Source organism: Hyperoodon ampullatus (genome assembly GCF_949752795.1).
Source record: "Hyperoodon ampullatus genome assembly, chromosome: 5".
NCBI classification, from domain to species: domain Eukaryota; kingdom Metazoa; phylum Chordata; class Mammalia; order Artiodactyla; family Ziphiidae; genus Hyperoodon; species Hyperoodon ampullatus.
The window spans coordinates 32,836,223-32,853,623 of NC_136918.1; the positions used below are offsets into that span (position 1 = coordinate 32,836,223).

At 43.5% G+C, this 17,401-nt stretch overlaps 1 protein-coding gene across 11 annotated transcripts in view; it reads left to right on the plus strand.

Annotated features, from left to right (window-relative positions):
* Nucleotides 1–17,401, plus strand: part of KALRN (kalirin RhoGEF kinase) — a gene marked incomplete at both ends in the record, with an annotated part of 640,695 nt that overhangs the window by 297,165 nt on the left and 326,129 nt on the right. For all 11 annotated transcript variants that reach the window (XM_079705108.1, XM_079705114.1, XM_079705116.1 and 8 more), the window contains one exon: nt 4,298–4,420. In XM_079705108.1, coding sequence (XP_079561234.1) covers nt 4,298–4,420 — 123 coding nt within the window. The remainder of the gene's footprint in view (nt 1–4,297; nt 4,421–17,401) is intronic.

The following is a 17,401-nucleotide window of genomic DNA, read 5'->3' on the forward strand; positions in this document are numbered from 1 at the left end:
TCCCTTGTGACTCACTTGCTTCTGTACCAGTGACAAGTTCCTCTTCCTGGGGGTCAGGCTTCCACCTGCCTCTGCATCACCCCCAGGCCCCATCACCAAATCCTGGCTGTTCTCTCCCCTAAATATTGCTGAAACCTGTCTCTCCACGGACACTGCCACTGGCCTCGCCTGAGCTACCATCGCCTCTTGTCAGGATTTCCGCAGGAACCTCCTGTTTTCCTACCTCTGTTCCTGTCTTCCAACAACTGATTCTCCACAAAGCAGTCAGAGCAATAATTTTTAAATGCAGACCTGATGGTGTCTTTCTCCTCCTTCAGCCCTTCAGTGGCTCTTAGGCTAACACTGGAGTCAGACTCAGCACACCAGGGCTCAGCTCTACCTGGTGCCTGCCGCCTCGGGGCGCATTTCCTACTTACACCTACTCAAACCATGCTGATCTTTTCAATTCCTAATTTGGTTAAGTCCTACTGTCTCTCAGGCCTCACTTCTTCAGAGTGGGCTTCGCTGACCATTGGCACTTTTCACCCTTGCAATTAATGATGAATTGTGTGATTTCATATCTAGTGCTCGTTACCCACCTAGACTGAGTTCCTGGAGTCAGGGCCGAGCCTGCCTTGTTTAATCCTGCACGCTGTGCTGTCCTAGTGCCTGGCGCTAGGCCACCATGAGGCTAATAATAAATATCTATTTGAATATGTGAATAGTCGTAGCCCACAAGTACTTCTCTGCATCCTGAAGACTCTTCCTTCAGACAAAAACAAAAGGAAAAAACCTATTGTTGGAAACACTTAAATACCATTTCAAAGCCATCAATAGGTATGATTAACTATCATCCTGTACTATCTTAACTACAACTGATAATTGACTATTTTAAATAAGATCTTATAGATGAGAGAAATTACATAGGGACCAGCTAATAAGGGGTACCTTGATGGGTGCTTACACTTTGATAGGGTCCAGGGTAAGGCTAGAAACTCAATTTATTCTTCAACCAGTGACGTTCAGATTCTGGGACTCACCAGACTTCCGATGCTGCACATTAATTTACAGTGTGTCACGTAATTGTCAGGCACCGCTGGTGTCTGTTCAGAAGCACATTTCTCAGCTGTACAGTCCACGTAGGAAGCTGGATTGTATTCCCAAGGTTGGGAGCCATGAAATCAAAAGTCAAGAGAGCATATGGCTTAAGTATTTGTACCAGACCATGCTGGCTCTAAAAGAACTCTCTGAAACAAAATTGTCAGAAATCAACATTTTAAACAGTGCATCATATATTGATTCTGTTTCTCTGTCCTCAGATGCTTTTTCCGTCTCTATATATTACTAAAGTAATCTTGTTCACGTCCTAAATCATTTGCTTTTGTTTTGTTAAATTGATTTCCCTGCAGTCCCTGACCCCACATTGAGGTTGCATGTGTTTTCCCCACAGCTCCAGTTCTAATGGCAGAAGCTGTACCAAATGGAGGCAATGTAACATCACACAGCAAAGTTATGTTTAAACTAAGTAAAAGCCTCTCAAATATGAAATAGATTTTTAAGTAGTTAAGGTAGAGCTGATTAAGTAAACTGTCACTAACTGAAAACTAATTGACATTTTAAAGAAAGCAAAATAAACAGGAAACAAATTGCTTTTTAAAAAAAGTTTAAAAGTTGTGAAAGCACCCCCAGGGAGTATAAAAGCTAACCATTTGTAAACTAGTAGATGAAAAACATTTCTCTCTAACCAATTTGCTTTAGAATATTATTTAGAATATTTATTAAAGCTAGAGATTAAAAATGAAAAGGAATAAAATAAAATTCATGAAAAAAAGTGCCAGACAAGCAAGTCACACTTAACTGCTCAAAAAAAATTTTTTTTTAATTGTAACCTGAAAATACGTCATAAATTCCAAAGCACTCATGAAAAGCTGTAAGACAGCTCCTGTGTATATAAAAATTATCTCCAAGCTTCAATTCATTCTCAAAAGGGGATTAATAGGGCTTCCCTGGTGGCACAGTGGTTGAGAGTCTGCCTGCCGATGCAGGGGACACGGGTTTGTGCCCCGGTCCAGGAAGATCCCACATGCCGTGGAGCGGCTGGACCCGTGAGCCATGGCTGCTGTGCCTGCGCGTCCGGAGCCTGTGCTCCGCAACGGGAGAGGCCACAACAGTGAGAGGCCCGCATACCGCAAAAAAAAAAAAGGGGGGTGGATTAATAAAAGTTTAAATATGCATAAAAATTATAAAACTACACTATCCGTGGTACACAATATATGAGAAACTTTGTGACTAGAAATGTTTGTCTTTGACCTTGCATGCTGACACCCATCATCACTGTCCAGTATAGAATGGGATCACATTGTGGCAAATCAAGTAAAAATGCACTCTCCTGACTTTTGTTGCTGAAATATCACCATAGGTAACTCAAGAAAAAAGTAGGCTCTTCTTTATTCTAAGAAAAGAATATGTAAACTTCCTTTCCGTGCTGCCTTTCAGAGTTTGCAAAAGGTAAAAATTCAGTTCACTTACTACTGCAATTTCTTTTTACAGATGTGCCTCCAGAATATTAAAAAAAATTGCCAGAATTTGTTAAAGTGTTTAAAACCTTTTTAAAATTGAAGTATAGTTGATTTATAATATTGTGTTAGTTTCAGGTGTACAGCAAAGTGATTCAGTTATATATATGTATTTTCAGATTATTTTCCATTACTGGTTATTACAAGATATTGAATATAGTTCCATGTGTTATATAGTAAATCCTTGATGCTAAAGTGCTTAAAATCTTTACACTAATGTTTAGATAAAGTCACTTTTGCAAAAGCCTTCTTTTTTTCTTCATTTTAGTGGACAGTTACCTGACCTGGCTTTGTACCATGCATTTTTGTTAAACCTCATTTTTATATTCATATGTGCATTTCTCTAACCAATACCATCTTGGTATGGCTTTATAATACTGCCACCTAAGACTTTGAAAGCTTCCATACTTTTTACAATTGCAGGCATAAATTTATCTCAAATGTCAGAGGAAGTGAAGCCAAAGGCTAAATTCCGTAGAAACAGAACTCTCATGTCTGCAGTCCAGGCAATGATTTGGTCTCTCTGCTTGCCACAGGGCAATCTGTAGAAAAAGCAGAATTAAAGTGCCCTTTTAAACAGGGCTAGTTCATCTAAATCATTTTCCCAAAAGTCATTCTACAATCTGAGAAAGCTAGTACCTCATTAATCAAATGTTTAGTTGACGTTTACTATAGTAGGAATAGAGTGGGCTTAGTTGAGTCTTGGCAGGATCTGCAACAGGTGTGTCTGTGCTGTAATTCTGATTCAGTTGTGGCCATCTGATTTAGCGAGTGCCAACTCCTCAGGGCCCAAATGAACTGCTTCCCTTCTCCCTGGGAGGCACACATTTTTGTTGGGTTATGTGGGCAAATGCAAAATGGGCTAAAGGCTTTAATCCTCCCTACATTTCGAGGCTTTTACTAAGGGCTTTCCACTCCCCCGTCAAGTACCCCTCAGGACAACATATTTTCTCACCTTCTAAGCATCGCCTGACTCATCCCTCTACTGCTCCAGCCACCTCTTTTCTAGCTTCTCACAACTCTGAGGAAAATGTCTTGAGGCCAAATCACTAGACCTTAAGCCTGGAGAACATGGAGTCTCTACTGCTACCCAAGAGCATCATAGATACTAAAGACCTTACTTTATTTTGTTGGTTGGTTGGTTGGTTGATGTTGATTGGAGGAGAAAGGTGGAAAGAAGCCAGAGAGGGCAGTTGTCCTGGTGATCAGCTCTCTTGAGCGTAGCTCCCATTAGGGACTGACTGCTCTGGACTTTACTCCCAAGATTAGGAAGGGAGTCCCAGGAGAACAATGAGGTAGGATCCCCATGACTTGATGCCACTGCCATGAGCATTTTTATGGTGGAGTGAGTGCCAAGGAACTGCCCTGACCTGACACTGCTTAATTTCCTGCAAATGTGTCTGACTTTATATGGTTGGAGTCAAAGTAGTGAGAGGGTTAAACTGTGCCTGGCGGTCTGTGTAACTTGTTTAAAATAATGGGCTAATTAAGGCTGAGAAAACTGAGAAAGTGATGAGGGGATATTCTGGAGATCAAAGAGGAAGAGCTGAACTTAGTTAAGGGTGGGATTGTTGTATTGCCAATGACAGTAATGAAATCCCTGTGTCCACCGTGGATTGAACATTTACACCTGGACTGCTGCTTTCTGATTGGGACGGGGACTCTAATAGCCTAACAGTCACACATGTTGTCACGTGTCTTTTGCCAAGAAGTCATTGTTTCTGTCTTCCTTCTCTGACTAGGTGTTAGACTGGATTGAAAACCACGGCGAGGCCTTTCTCAGCAAGCACACAGGGGTTGGAAAGTCTTTGCATCGAGCCCGGGCCCTGCAGAAGAGGCACGATGACTTTGAGGAGGTGGCTCAGGTGAGATGCTGTGTATGATTGTATGCGTGTGTGGAGCGGTGAGGGAGACCAGGGCTGTGGCTTTGGTGTTTGGTGGGGCATGTTGGGTGGATAGCCCATGGCTTCTGGGCTGCCTTCCCGCCTGATGCAAGGAGACCCTTGTCTGCTCTAGGATCACTAGGTGAGTGGTAAATTAGTATTTTGTCAACTGTAATCAGATGCAGTAGAATGAGTAAGGCAGGGAAGGGGCAGCTGGGAAAGGTATCACTAAGGGATGGAGAGGTGGATGCTGCCAGAGGAGTGAGGGTGACAAAGCTAGAGTTTGCCACATCACGGCTTTAGCCAGGGCTGGCTCTGATTCCATTACATAGGCAGCCCTCAGTGGGGGAGTCCTGCTGGGCATTGTCCAGAGCCCCAACCTCACCCGGGGAGGTGACCAGCCCCAGACAGATGTGAGCTGTGGGTGTGAAAGGAGAGGGCCTGCCAAGAGCCAAAGGAATCTGCTGGCGGACAGGAAGTAGTGGGAGCAGACCAGGGCTGCTCCCCATCCCTAGGGGAGCTGCAAGGGATGCTGGAGGGTGAGAGGCCTGACGGAGCCAGAGAGACTGTGTCAGCAGTGACCTGAACCTGCGGAGGCAGGTAGATGAGACCCAACCTATGGGATAAAGAAAACCTCATAGAAAACCTCTGTGCACTGTTGGTTGGAATGTAAAATGGTGCAGCCACTGTTAAAAACTGTATGGCAGGGCTTCCCTGGAGGCGCAGTGGTTGAGAGTCCGCCTGCCGATTCAGGGGACGCGGGTTCATGCCCCGGTCTGGGAAGATCCCACATGCCACGGAGCGCCTGGGCCTGTGAGCCATGGCCACTGAGCCTGCGCGTCCGGAGCCTGTGCTCCGCAACGGGAGAGGCCACAGCAGTGAGAGGCCCGCGTACCGCAAAAACAAAAACAAAAACAAAACAGTATGGCAGTTCCTCAAAAAATTAAGCATAGAATTACCATATGATTCAGCAATCCCACTTCTGAGTATATACCCAAAAGAATTAAGAGCAAGGATGCAAAAAGATATTTGTACACCCATGTTCAAGCAGCATTTTTCACAGTAACCAAAAGGTGGAAGCAACCTAAGTGTCCATCGACAGATGAATAGATAAACCAAATATGGTATATACGTATAATGGAATATTATTTGGTCTTAAAAAGTAAGGAAGTATGACACATGCTACAGCATGGATGAACCTTGAAGATACTATGCTATGTGAAATGTCAGTCACAAAAGGACAAATATCATATGAGTCCACTTATATGAAGTACCTAAAATAGTCAAATTTATGGAGATAGAAGGTAGAAGGGTGGTTGCCAAGTGCTGATGGGGAGTTATTATTTAGTGGGTGCAGAGTTTCAGTTTTGCAAGGTAGAGATTTTTGGAGATGGATGGTGGTGATGGTTGCACAACAGGGTGACTCAGTGCCCCTGAACTTTTAAGTTTTCTGTTACGTTTATTTTACCATGACCACCAGTACCACCACCACAAGAACAAAAACCAGCCTCATAGCCACACAGGGATCTTTTACAGCATGAGCTGGACTATGCCAACATGATACAGACACAGGCCCAATGTGCTTCTGGTGGACAAGATGTATTACAAACCCAAAATATCTGGGTGGCCAGGCATTCTGGTGCCTGTCCAGTCTGTTAGGGGGCAAAGGATGGAAGAGAGTCATCCAGACTCCCTGCCTGCTGAGAGTGGGCATTGTGGTACCTGGGACCATCTGTTGGAAGAGAGCCATCCCATAGCTTTGGTGCCCCTGCCTTCTGGCTGTCCTGTGGTTCAGCCCTCCTCACTTGGGGAGGACATCCCCAGAGCCACCCACCGCCCTGATCCAGCCCACTCCTCCTTGCTCACTTACTGCTGTGGCCTCATAGGCAATGCCAGCTGTGGTCACAGGCCCATGAGGGGGCTGTCGTTTTTGTGTGTTGTTACAACCAAACAAGCCTCGTGGCCTCCCCAACCTCAACCTCATTTCTCCCAGTTGCTCCTCCACCTTCTCGCTGGTGCCTGATATGCCCTTCCCATGGGGCAGTGCCTTTCAGTTAGTGCCAGAGACACATTAACTTAAATTCATACTAAAGAAAGAATGGACACATTTTTGAGAGCTTATGGGCCTATTAAGTGTTTTATCTCCCACCAACCCTGAACGATAGACAGTATCAGCTTTGTTTTATAGAAGATGACACTAAGGATCAGAAAGTCCTTCAGTGCCTTTGTCATCTAGCTTGTCGGTGGTTCTGTGGAGATTTCAACCCAGGTGTGAGTCCAGACTCGTGTTCTCACCCTAACCCCATGCTGTCCCTCCTTACTGAGGTGGAGAAATTGGGTGTAAAATTCATTACCAGTGTCCTCATGGAAAGTACAGGGCAAAGAGCAAGAATGGGGTAGGGGAGGCTTCCCCTGTCACAGGCATTATTTTCCCTGGTCCTGCCAATGAGTCATCTTTTGATATAATCCACTTGTCTCTGCCTCTGCTTCCTGATAAGACTGTGTCTTTATGAGAGAGAAGAGAGAGTGTACCTTCCAAAAGGCTCCTGCTTTTAGGAGGTTTGCGGAGGATGCAGACCACAAAGGGAACACCTCAGTGAAGGGCCATGAGATCACTGCATCATTCTCCTGTAAATAGGCCTCTAGAGATGGGTCTTGTAGTCTGGAAATGAATCCTGTCTTGTTCCCTCATCCCTATTCTGGGGAAGGGTGTGGGCAGTGGAGCTGCCTAGCATCCTGGAATTGGTAGTCCACATAGGAGAACCACCTCCAACCATGGCCAAGGCAGGTGAGTGGTCAGCAGCCACTTGCCTCAGCCCTGCTTTTTTCTGTGCAGTGTGACCATCACGCTCAGGTACTGAGAAAGGGGGCAACCGAGGCAGGAAAGGGCGCTCTTTTTCCTGCTTCTCTCCTCACTAGGTGAGGGCCACTGTGGGGAGAGAAGTGAATTTAGTCAGGAATTGGATAATTCTTGAGTTCGTCAGAGATCAGTGACACACAGTGAAAGAATTAGAAACCTGTTCCTGGTTGTTGTGGGCTGCTGCTTATGAGATACAGTCAGGAAGGGCATCACACATAGGGTGAAGGAGGAGACTGGGGGCCGCTGGTCAGCAGCACTGCGCAGGGTCATGACTCCGTGAAGGAGCCTCTTTCAGCTTTGTGATCGTATGATTCTTTGACCTGAGGCTGGTAGGACAAGGGAACTCTGAGCTCCCATTCTCTGCATTCAGATTTTAAAAATTGTCTTGAGTCAAAGTAGGAAGAGAGCTGTTTCATCTGTCACCACTGGACATGTGCCCTTCTTAAGGGAAGAGCAGAGAAATGGCTACCCGTGGGGAGGGGTCCAGGGGCAGCATAAAGGCCCTGAACGAACACCTCTCCACTCTTGGGATAGTGGGGGCACCTTTGATTCTCACCATGGATTACTTTTTGGAGTAAAGACATTTAAGGCAGTCGTTAAAATAAATACAGGGCTTCCCTGGTGGCACAGTCGTCGAGAGTCCGCCTGCCGATGCAGGGGACACGGGTTCGTGCCCCGGTCTGGGAGGATCCCACATGCCGTGGAGCGGCTAGGCCCGTGAGCCATGGCTGCTGAGCCTGCGCATCCGGAGCCTGTGCTCCGCAACGGGAGAGGCCACAACAGTGAGAGGCCCATGTACCACAAAAAAAAAAAACAAAAAAAAACAAATGATACCTGTGAAGAATGAATGTAGCAATTCATTATCTGTCATTAAACTTTAACTTAAATCTTGTGTTGATTAGCTCTTGAACACGTTTTAAATTCTTCAACTATCATTTGAAGGAAATGAATAAATATTTATGATCCTCCCTTCATCCTGCAGATGGCACTCTTTGAATAGCCTACCTAGAAGCCGAGCTGCGTGAGGAAAGGAGCCTCAGTCATGACAGCCTGACAGGCAGGTGGTGAGGGGCCAGGGCCAGGGGATGCACCAAGGGGCTGTCTCTACAGGTCTTTCTAGTCTAAGCTGCTGAGATTGTCCATGCTCAAATAGAAGAGCTGGGGACCAGTGGGAACCCCTGCTGCTCCAGATAGATACTTGACTCGAGTTGCCTATAAACTCATCAAATGACTCAGGCCATAGCGTAAATCAGATTTTTTTTTTTTTTTTTTGTGGTACGCGGGCCTCTCACTGTCGTGGCCTCTCCCGTTGCGGAGCACAGGCTCCGGACGCGCAGGCTCAGCGGCCATGGCTCACGGGCCCAGCCGCTCCGCGGCATATGGGATCCTCCCAGACCGGGGCACGAACCCGTATCCCCTGCATCGGCAGGCGGACTCTCAACCACTGCGCCACCAGGGAGGCCCCCCGTAAATCAGATTTTTAAAAAACACTTATTACTTATATATACATATATACATACATGTATATATATATTATATATATATATATATATAGTGTGTGTGTTGCATGTTAGCTGTCATTGGGAGTATGAACAGGCATAGGGATGGAATTGCTACCCGTAAGAGCATAGCTTTCAGGGGATAGATGCATCCATATCTGCCCAAGAGGTAGAGTGGGCAGTGGTACTGACATTTTGTCCTGAGATATTTGCTGTGACTCAGTAGGGGAGTACTCAAGTGCCTGTGGTTTAGAGAGCAGCTGTGCCTGCTGTTAGTGGTCTGCTTTATGACCTCATTATCTGAAATGCCAGACTCTCTGTAAGCTAGTTTAGTCAAAAGAGCAAGCATTTACATTCAAATATATATTATTTAAAATCTCAAATCACCAAGTCACATTTAAGCAGCTAAGCATCAGTGTAACATTTTTGAAAGAACAGACCATTCAAAGAAAGATTTAAAGAAATATAAAAACAGGGGCACAATTAAGTACTTCATTCAATAATCTCTAGTTAGTTATTTCTCTAGCTGACCCTTGCTTTTTCTTCAAACTTGAATAGAATACATTAAAAAAAAAAAAAAAAAAAAAAAAAAAACCTCATTCTGAGCCTTGGGGACAAAATAGGCAAAAATGGAAGGGGAACATTTTAGTGGACCCATCAGTGACCTTGCCCATTAAAGATATTCAAAGTGTAATCAGCTAACCTACCAGAGTACTAAGGGTGACTAGAATAGGGTAATCCATAGAGATGGAAAGCCTCTGCCCACAGAGTTGGACAGTTCATTAAGTTTCCATGTCCCATCAAGCCTCTGTGTTGGGCACTGTGGAAAATGAAAGAGATGCACAGTTTCTGTCTTGAGGAACTCACAGTCTAATGAAAAACATGCAGCCAGAGTATTCTAAACCTCTAAGAAATCCCACAATAAGAGAGGAGACATAATCTTTACTCTTTTAAGGTTTTCAAGAAGTGCATCTAGTGAAACCAAGATAAACCCTTAGTTCATTTGGTGATCCAAAAAAAACACCTGCCTTGAGGTAGTATAGTGACCTTTAGAGTAAGTTCCATCTTTCTTTTCATGCCTGAGATGGTGGCCAAGTATAGCAGCTGCAAATGCAAGCAGAAGGGAGAGGGGGGAAAGATTAAACAGGTACTTTTCCACACTCCAATTTCTTTTTTCACATTCTATTTTTTTAATATCTTTATTGGAGTATAATTGCTTTACAATGGTGTGCTGGTTGCTGCTGTATAACCAAGTGAATCAGCTATACGTATACATACATCCCCATATCTCCTCCCTCTTGTGTCTTCTACCCTCCCCAGTTTCTTAGAGATGATGAAAGGTTCTTAGGCAGGATGAAAAAAGATAGAAAGAAAGCCAGGAAAATGCTGATAAATTAATGTCATGAAGTGGGCAAGTGGAAGAATGTGAAATGGCAGAGAAATGAAGGACAGTCTTACCCTTTGGATGTTGCCTGGCACTCTTCCCGTTGGGGTGGACTCAGGACATTCCTTCCACAAAGCACTAGGGAGAAGTTACTGGCATGAGCTGATGGGAGGGGTCTTGTGACCACTGTCAGGAAGAGGAAAGATATTTTATATGGTGGTTAATTCCCAAACAAGGGTTTTGAAGGTCACATTGTATACACTTGATGTGGAAAATTGAGAAGGGATCGGAGCCAATATCCAAGATATTATAGAAAGCCTGCCAAGAACTTCTTATCAAGACAATGAATTGTCCCCCCACTTTTGTTGCTTCCTGTGTGGAACAAATGGCAAACTCAGAAGAAACTGGGACTGTATTCCTAATGACTTTAAAGTTCTGGGTAGCACACTGAAAGATTCGAAAGCACAGATGGTGTATTTATCTCTTGTTCCGTGTGATGGCAGTGACTGTGGAAAAGAAGGGAGGCTGAGAAGCAAATGGCTACTTGTGTAGATGGTGTTTTAAAAAGTCTTCTGGACTATATCCTATGGAGCCAGGGTGATATACTTCTGGCAAGGGACAGAGTGCATCTTGTAAAGATTGGGAAGGATGTGCTTTGGCAGAAAACCTTGTTGATCTGTCTAGAAGGATTTAAGCAAATTTTGAAGTAGAAGGAGAAAATTACCCCAGTAAAGCCAAAAGCAGACATGTGAGGCCCACGGGTGACACAGAAAGAAACATCTTCTGAAGGAAATGCCCTTAGGTCAACTTAGGTTAAAGAAAAATACCAAGAATACAGATTGCAAACAATATTTATAGCCTTATCTATATATCAACAAAAGGCATGTGTAACAAGTAAGGTACTTAAACTTTAACACAAGAAGATAAATATAAATATTCCTGAGATTTTAGGGTATTGAGCTCATAAGTAAAAAATGGCAATTGAAGAAGATTGTCTGTTTAAAGGACTCGTTTAATAAGAGGAGTGAGGATATATAAGAAAGGTTCTCATCTATATGAGATCTACAAACCTGAGGGTAGTAAACAATATGGAGACATAATAGAGATTAAAGGAAAGCAAACAAAAAGCCATGATTGTGACTGGAGAGGACCATAATATCCTCCATCAAATGGAGGATATGGGAAATTCTGATATAATTTCAGTTCTGGTTCAGGGAAAACTATGGTGGTTATGAGAGCCCTCAAATTTCCTGGCATCTCCTGTAAATTCTGTGACACCATAAATAAAACATCAATAAGTTGATGAGAGCAAAGTGTTCTACAATGTAGAGAGCGGATCATTGTAGAAAAGCTCAAGAGTATAGATTATGTCTAGACTCTCTCGAACCTTGACTTTTAGATAAAAGGGTTTAGACATTGCTCTTAGAACAAAGGAGAATAGTAAAGACCTTTGAGTGATGATGCAAATTAAAATATAATCTCTAAACCAGAGAAATAAGGATTTCTCTATATACTGTTTAGATCACATATAGAATACTGTGTCTAATTCTAGAAAATATATTTTCAAGAGGATATTGACAAACTATGCTGTAATTGTTGGAAGGCTGCCAAGATAGTGAAGTTGAAGTAACTGGATATGTCCAATTCTGAGTAAATAATTTTTTTATGGAAGGGGAGGTGGGTTTGATAGTTGAAAGGTTCCTATGGAAGAGATAGGGTGGAAGGTATAGTGAAGCTAATTTTAGCTTAATTCACGTATCATTTCTAACACATGGTTGCTTTTTTATGAGCTGTCCAAAACCAGAATGAAATATCTTGTGATGTAGTGTGCTTCTCATCATGGGAGGTTTTCCAGCAGAGGCAACCCTTTTTTCCCTAGGATATGTAAAAAGCTAAAAACAAACAAATAAATAAAAAGAAACCAAGACTACCTTTTCTGGACCCTGTTTCTCCTCCCCTTGAAAGCTCAAGTTCTTGAGAGAACAGTTTATATTTGCATCTGCCCTTACTTCCTTACCTCCTAGATGCCCTTTGACCTCTGCCATTGGGTTTCTATTCTCTCTGGCCAACAGAGGTTAATCTTACCAAAGTCTCCACCTGAATGTTTCTTTTTGTTTGTTAAATCCAAAGGATACTTTTCAGATACTAATTGGTCTTCCTGAAGCATTTGACCCTGTCAACCACTTCCTCCTTTTTAAATTCACTTGTCCTCCGCCTGCCACGACACCTGGCTCTCTTGGTTTCTTTATGTCTTTCTGACTGGTCCTTCTTAGACTCTTCTCCTTTTTCCCCAGGATTTGTTCCCCAGACCTTCTCTTCTCATTTTATGATTTTATACTCTTTCCCACCCTCAACTTCCCCCCTACTCTGATGGCTTCCAAATCTGTGTCTCATCTCTGATCTTACCCCTGTGCTTCCTGTTCAAAAACACACTGGCTTTCTGGACACTTCCACTTTGACTTTTCAGAGGGTTCTCAAACCCAATGTGTCCAAAATTTATTTGATCATCTCCTGCCCCTTCCAGGTGTGCTCTTCCCCCTGTATTCCCCATGCTGGTGAAGAGCACCAACCACCTGCTTGAGCCAGAAACTTGGGAGTCATTCTTAACTCTCACCCCTCATGAGCCCTTCACAAAGTCCTACTGATTCTATGTCTTTAATATGTCCCCTTCCTCCCATCGTCATTGCCACTGCCCTAGAGCAGAGTCTCATTATCTCTTGATTGGAGTATTGCAATATCCTCCTGTTTTCCCTGACTCTAGTCATGGTCTCCTTAAATCCATGCCCAAATTGCTACCAGAGTGGTTTTTCTAAAATGCACATCTCATCATGCTACTCCATTTGTTATGGAACTCATAGGTGTTGTCCCATTGGGATAAAGGTCAAACTCTTGATATTATAAACCTTTAATGACCTGGCTGCTGACTTCTCTGGTTTTACCTTTTATCCCTCCTGTGCTCCCTCTACCCAACTCGATAGTCCTGTCTCCCAGAGTTTACCTGAACATGTCATGCTCTCAAGTCTCAGTGCTGTCTCCTCTTTAATTCCTCCCAGGTCTTTAACTTTGACTACCCGAACCAACTTCTGTGCATCTTTGAACACTCATCTCAAGTATTGCCTCTTCAGGAAGCCTTCAGTGGCCTCCATGGCTTGGATTGAATACCCCTTTTCTAAGGCATCCACTTTTTCTGGTCACATCCCTATCATGGTAGTTATCATGCAGTGTCATAATCAATTTTATGATGGCCTCACTCCCCAGCTATAACCTTCCTTAGAGCAGAAATTTTATTTTATTAGCCTTTTTATCCCAACGCCTAGCATGGTGAGCCTAACATGCAATTGGCGCTTGAAAAGTAAAGGAATGAATGGTATTCATTCCTTTGTTGGGTGGATATCAGGCCAGGTGATGTCTAAGGTCCTTTCCAACTCTAAGACTGATAAATGGAAGAGAGGTAGATTAGATGAATATTCATAACAACACAGGCCCCAGGAACATATAACCTGGGACCTAACCGAGAGCCATCTTCATAGAATTAGTAGGATTGCCCTCAGCTGGAGTTAGCATGGACAGCCCCAGTCCAGGATCTGGCACTTGGGAAGAAGCATCTTTGGAGCCAAATTTTGAGTGAGTTCTTTGGACTCTTCCATATTTTTTTAACAAAAAAAACAAAATCAAAAAAACCTAAAACATTATTTCAGATGAAATTATTTCCTGTGAATTGGTTTCATAGGAAACCAATGTTGACAACAGGGCATGGTAATCCTTACTCAGTTCATTTCCCCAGCCTCACTAAGTTTCCATGATTTAACGGCTGAGATAGTTATCATCACACTGTGTCTGACTGCTAGGGAGGCTTTAACCTTCTCCCTCTGTTAGTTGAAATGTGACGAAGTTCTTTTTCCCTTTCAAGAATTCTCCCGTGTTGGAAATGAATAAGATTTGTTCTTTTCAAGGGTATCTTAAAGGCAACAACAAAAGAAAAGGTAAATTAGACAAAAGAAGTATACTGATTTTATGTTAAGTATATTGATTTCAGTCCAAGACAACTCTAGTCATACTTTTTATTCAGTCTATCGTGTTCACTGATAGACATGTTTTCCTTCTCCCTGTTGAGGAGATCCTAATAACAACAGCAGTAATGATAATAACAAAAACACTTACTGAGGACTTTCTATGTGCCAGGCACTGTTCGCTTCATTCTCATAACATCCCATGAGTTAGGTATTGATATTCCCACTTACAGATAAGGAGTTGGAGGCAAAGAGGTGAAATAATAGCTCAAGTTGGCAAAGCTAGTAAGGGATGGAACTGGGATTCAAACCCAGTAGTCTGGCTCCAGAGCCCAGGCTCTCAACTCCTTTGCCACAGAGTCTCTTGATCCACAAAAGCTTTGGATGTCTCTGGGATTGGGCCTGGCAGTGTCCTCAGTTTCACTCCAGAACCAGTTCCTAATCCTCTTTCTATGTGTGGATCCAGGTAGCCCCTCAGACAACCATGTGTTAGCACTGTGGCCACAGGACTGCTGAGTGACAGTCTTTCCCTTCTTGTGCCTAATAATTCCCTTGGACTCCAGGGTCACCTTCATGACCCTCTATGACATCTTCTTCATCTAAAAGCTCTGTGTGACCTCAGGGCTCTGGGACTCCTATGACTGCCTCTCATCTTTCTCTACCCATCCTCTGCCTTATCTGAAACATGTGTACCCACTATTGGTGACAGCTGGCTCTGTTCTCTGCTGGCGCTTGTCCTGTTTAACAATTAACTTGGCCAGTATCTAGCCTGAGTCTTCATTTCCATTTTCTAGCACAAAGTGGACTATACTTGGCCCAGCCCAGAATATTATTTTGTCTTTCTCTTTTTTTTTGAAATTAATTAATTTATTTTTGGCTGCATTGGGTCTTGGTTGCTGCACATGGGCTTTCTCTAGTTGCGGTGAGCAGGGGCTACTCTTCGTTGCGGTGCGCGGGCTTCTCATTGCCGTGGCTTCTCTTGTTGCAGAGCACGGCCTCTAGGCGCGCGGGCTTCAGTAGTTGTGGCTCACGGGCTCTAGAGCGTGGGCTCAGTAGTTGTGGCACACGGGCTTAGTTGCTCTGCGGCATGTGGGATCTTCCCAGACCAGGGATCGAATATGTGTCCCCTGCATTGGCAGGCGGATTCTTAACCACTGCGCCACCAGGGAAGTCCTATTTTGTCTCTTTCTTTTTACCTTTTGCTAAGGTCAGGCCATCATTAATGAAACTTCCTTGTTTCCAGAACACATCTCCCTTGATAGCTTCACAAGCCTGTTTGAGACATCCCTCTCAGTTCCAGTTTCCCTCTATTTGGACATATGATATAGTGAAGAAAAGTGTAGCATTTGCAGTCAATCTGTTCTTTCCTTTTGTTGGCCTTGGGCCCAGGGACAGTCAATTTCCCTGAGCCTCAGTGTCCTCTCTAAAATAGAGATGGTGACACCTCCCCCACAGAGTGATGTGAGGGTTAGAAATAACATGTAGAATGTGCCTAATAGAGAATTTGTTTCATGGGAGGTGCCTGGTGAATGGTGGCCTCAGTGGCAGTAGTGGTGACCATGGGAGTGGTGGTGATGGGATACCTCTAAGCCTCACTCCCTTCCAGGATAGGTTATCAAGTACCATGCTGTCATCTCTCAAGCCTCAGCATGGTGTGGTCTGCCTAACTATGTTGGAAAGAGTAGGCTTGTCCTTTGAGATGGGCCAGGTGCCAAGTGGAAAGATCAGCTACAGGAACTAAGCTTGGCCCTCGGGTTAAGCATGCAGAAGAGGGTTCCATCCAATTTGACCAGTCAGAACCAAGGAAAGGCAATAGAGTAATGGTGCATCCTGCCTTGGGGTGGTAGGTAGGGGATACCCAGTACTGGGCATCCAAGAGCCAATGTATTCACAGATGCAAGGAAAAGGATCAGTGGTTTACATTGAGAAGACTCTTAACAGATAGCAGACTTCAGTTCCTGGGCTTCAAATCAGAGGCAGAGTTCCAGGTAAGGAAGGGATAGGGATAAAAGTCTAATTATCAAATGTGGGCACCAGGGCAGGACTGGATTAGCTGCCAGTGGGACCTGATATGAAGGACTAATCTGTTGGTAAGATGTGTGATTCCATTTCTGTCATGAGACTGAAGCTGAACCTGCCATAACGCCTCAGAAAAGGGGAAGGAAGGGGAGAGAGTCTGGGCACTGAGTGAGAGCAGTCTCCCTTCCAAAGGATTCTCTGATTCAGTGGGCCTGCTCACAGGGGTCCCAAGAATGTGGCCACTAGTTTCACAAGGTGTCAACATATTTACCTTGCACAATGAGAATAACACACCGGTGGGAAGAATAAAGTTGCTGACTCTCAGAGAGCACTGACATGGTTTAGAAAGGAAACAAGGAAAGCTGTTCCAGAGGAAAGCTTCCTCATCTGCTGGTACTGATTCTGAAAGCAAACCATGTATTACCATGTCTTCCAATAATTAATTTCAACACAGGTCAACCTGCCCAGATTAAGAGAAACCAAATTGACTTCCTTTCTCTTCCATCTTCCTTTCATTTCTGTGACACTGTGCCCGCAGGGTGGGCCCCTGGAAGCCAGCACTGTCTAGCTGAAAGTAAGAGGGAGCAAGTGATGGATTTGCATATGGGGGGAATGTATGCAAATTCCACAATGAAAATATTTCTCCTGGATAAAAACATTTTGAAAAGTATTTGCAAGGTTTTAAACCTGTGCTGTAAACATGTAAGAATAATAATAACTGCCATTTATTGAATACATATCTTTATAAGAAATAACTCATTTAATCCTTGAAACAACTCTGTGGAGAAGATTTTAATATTATCCTCAACTTCCAGATGAAAAATCAGGCCTAGAGAGTATCATTCAAGTGTAGGATGCAAGCTTTGAACCCAGTCTGACCCCAGAGCCCATGCTTCTAACTCACGTACCTTCAGAGTAATGGGGAAAACTGAGCTTATTCAACTCTCTTTTTGATTTTTTTTTTCCAAATGAAGTTTCTATTTTATTTTTATTTTAAAAAATTTCTAATTACAAAACTACACATTTTCATTATATATGTGCAGATGAGCAAAAAAGGAACAAAAATAATCCACCCACTCAGTTGTCTGTCTTAACATTTGCTAATACTTTGGTGTTTATTCTTCCAGATATTTCTTTATTTATATGTATATGTATGTTGGTTGCCAGCTTTTCTCACTTAATGATATATCC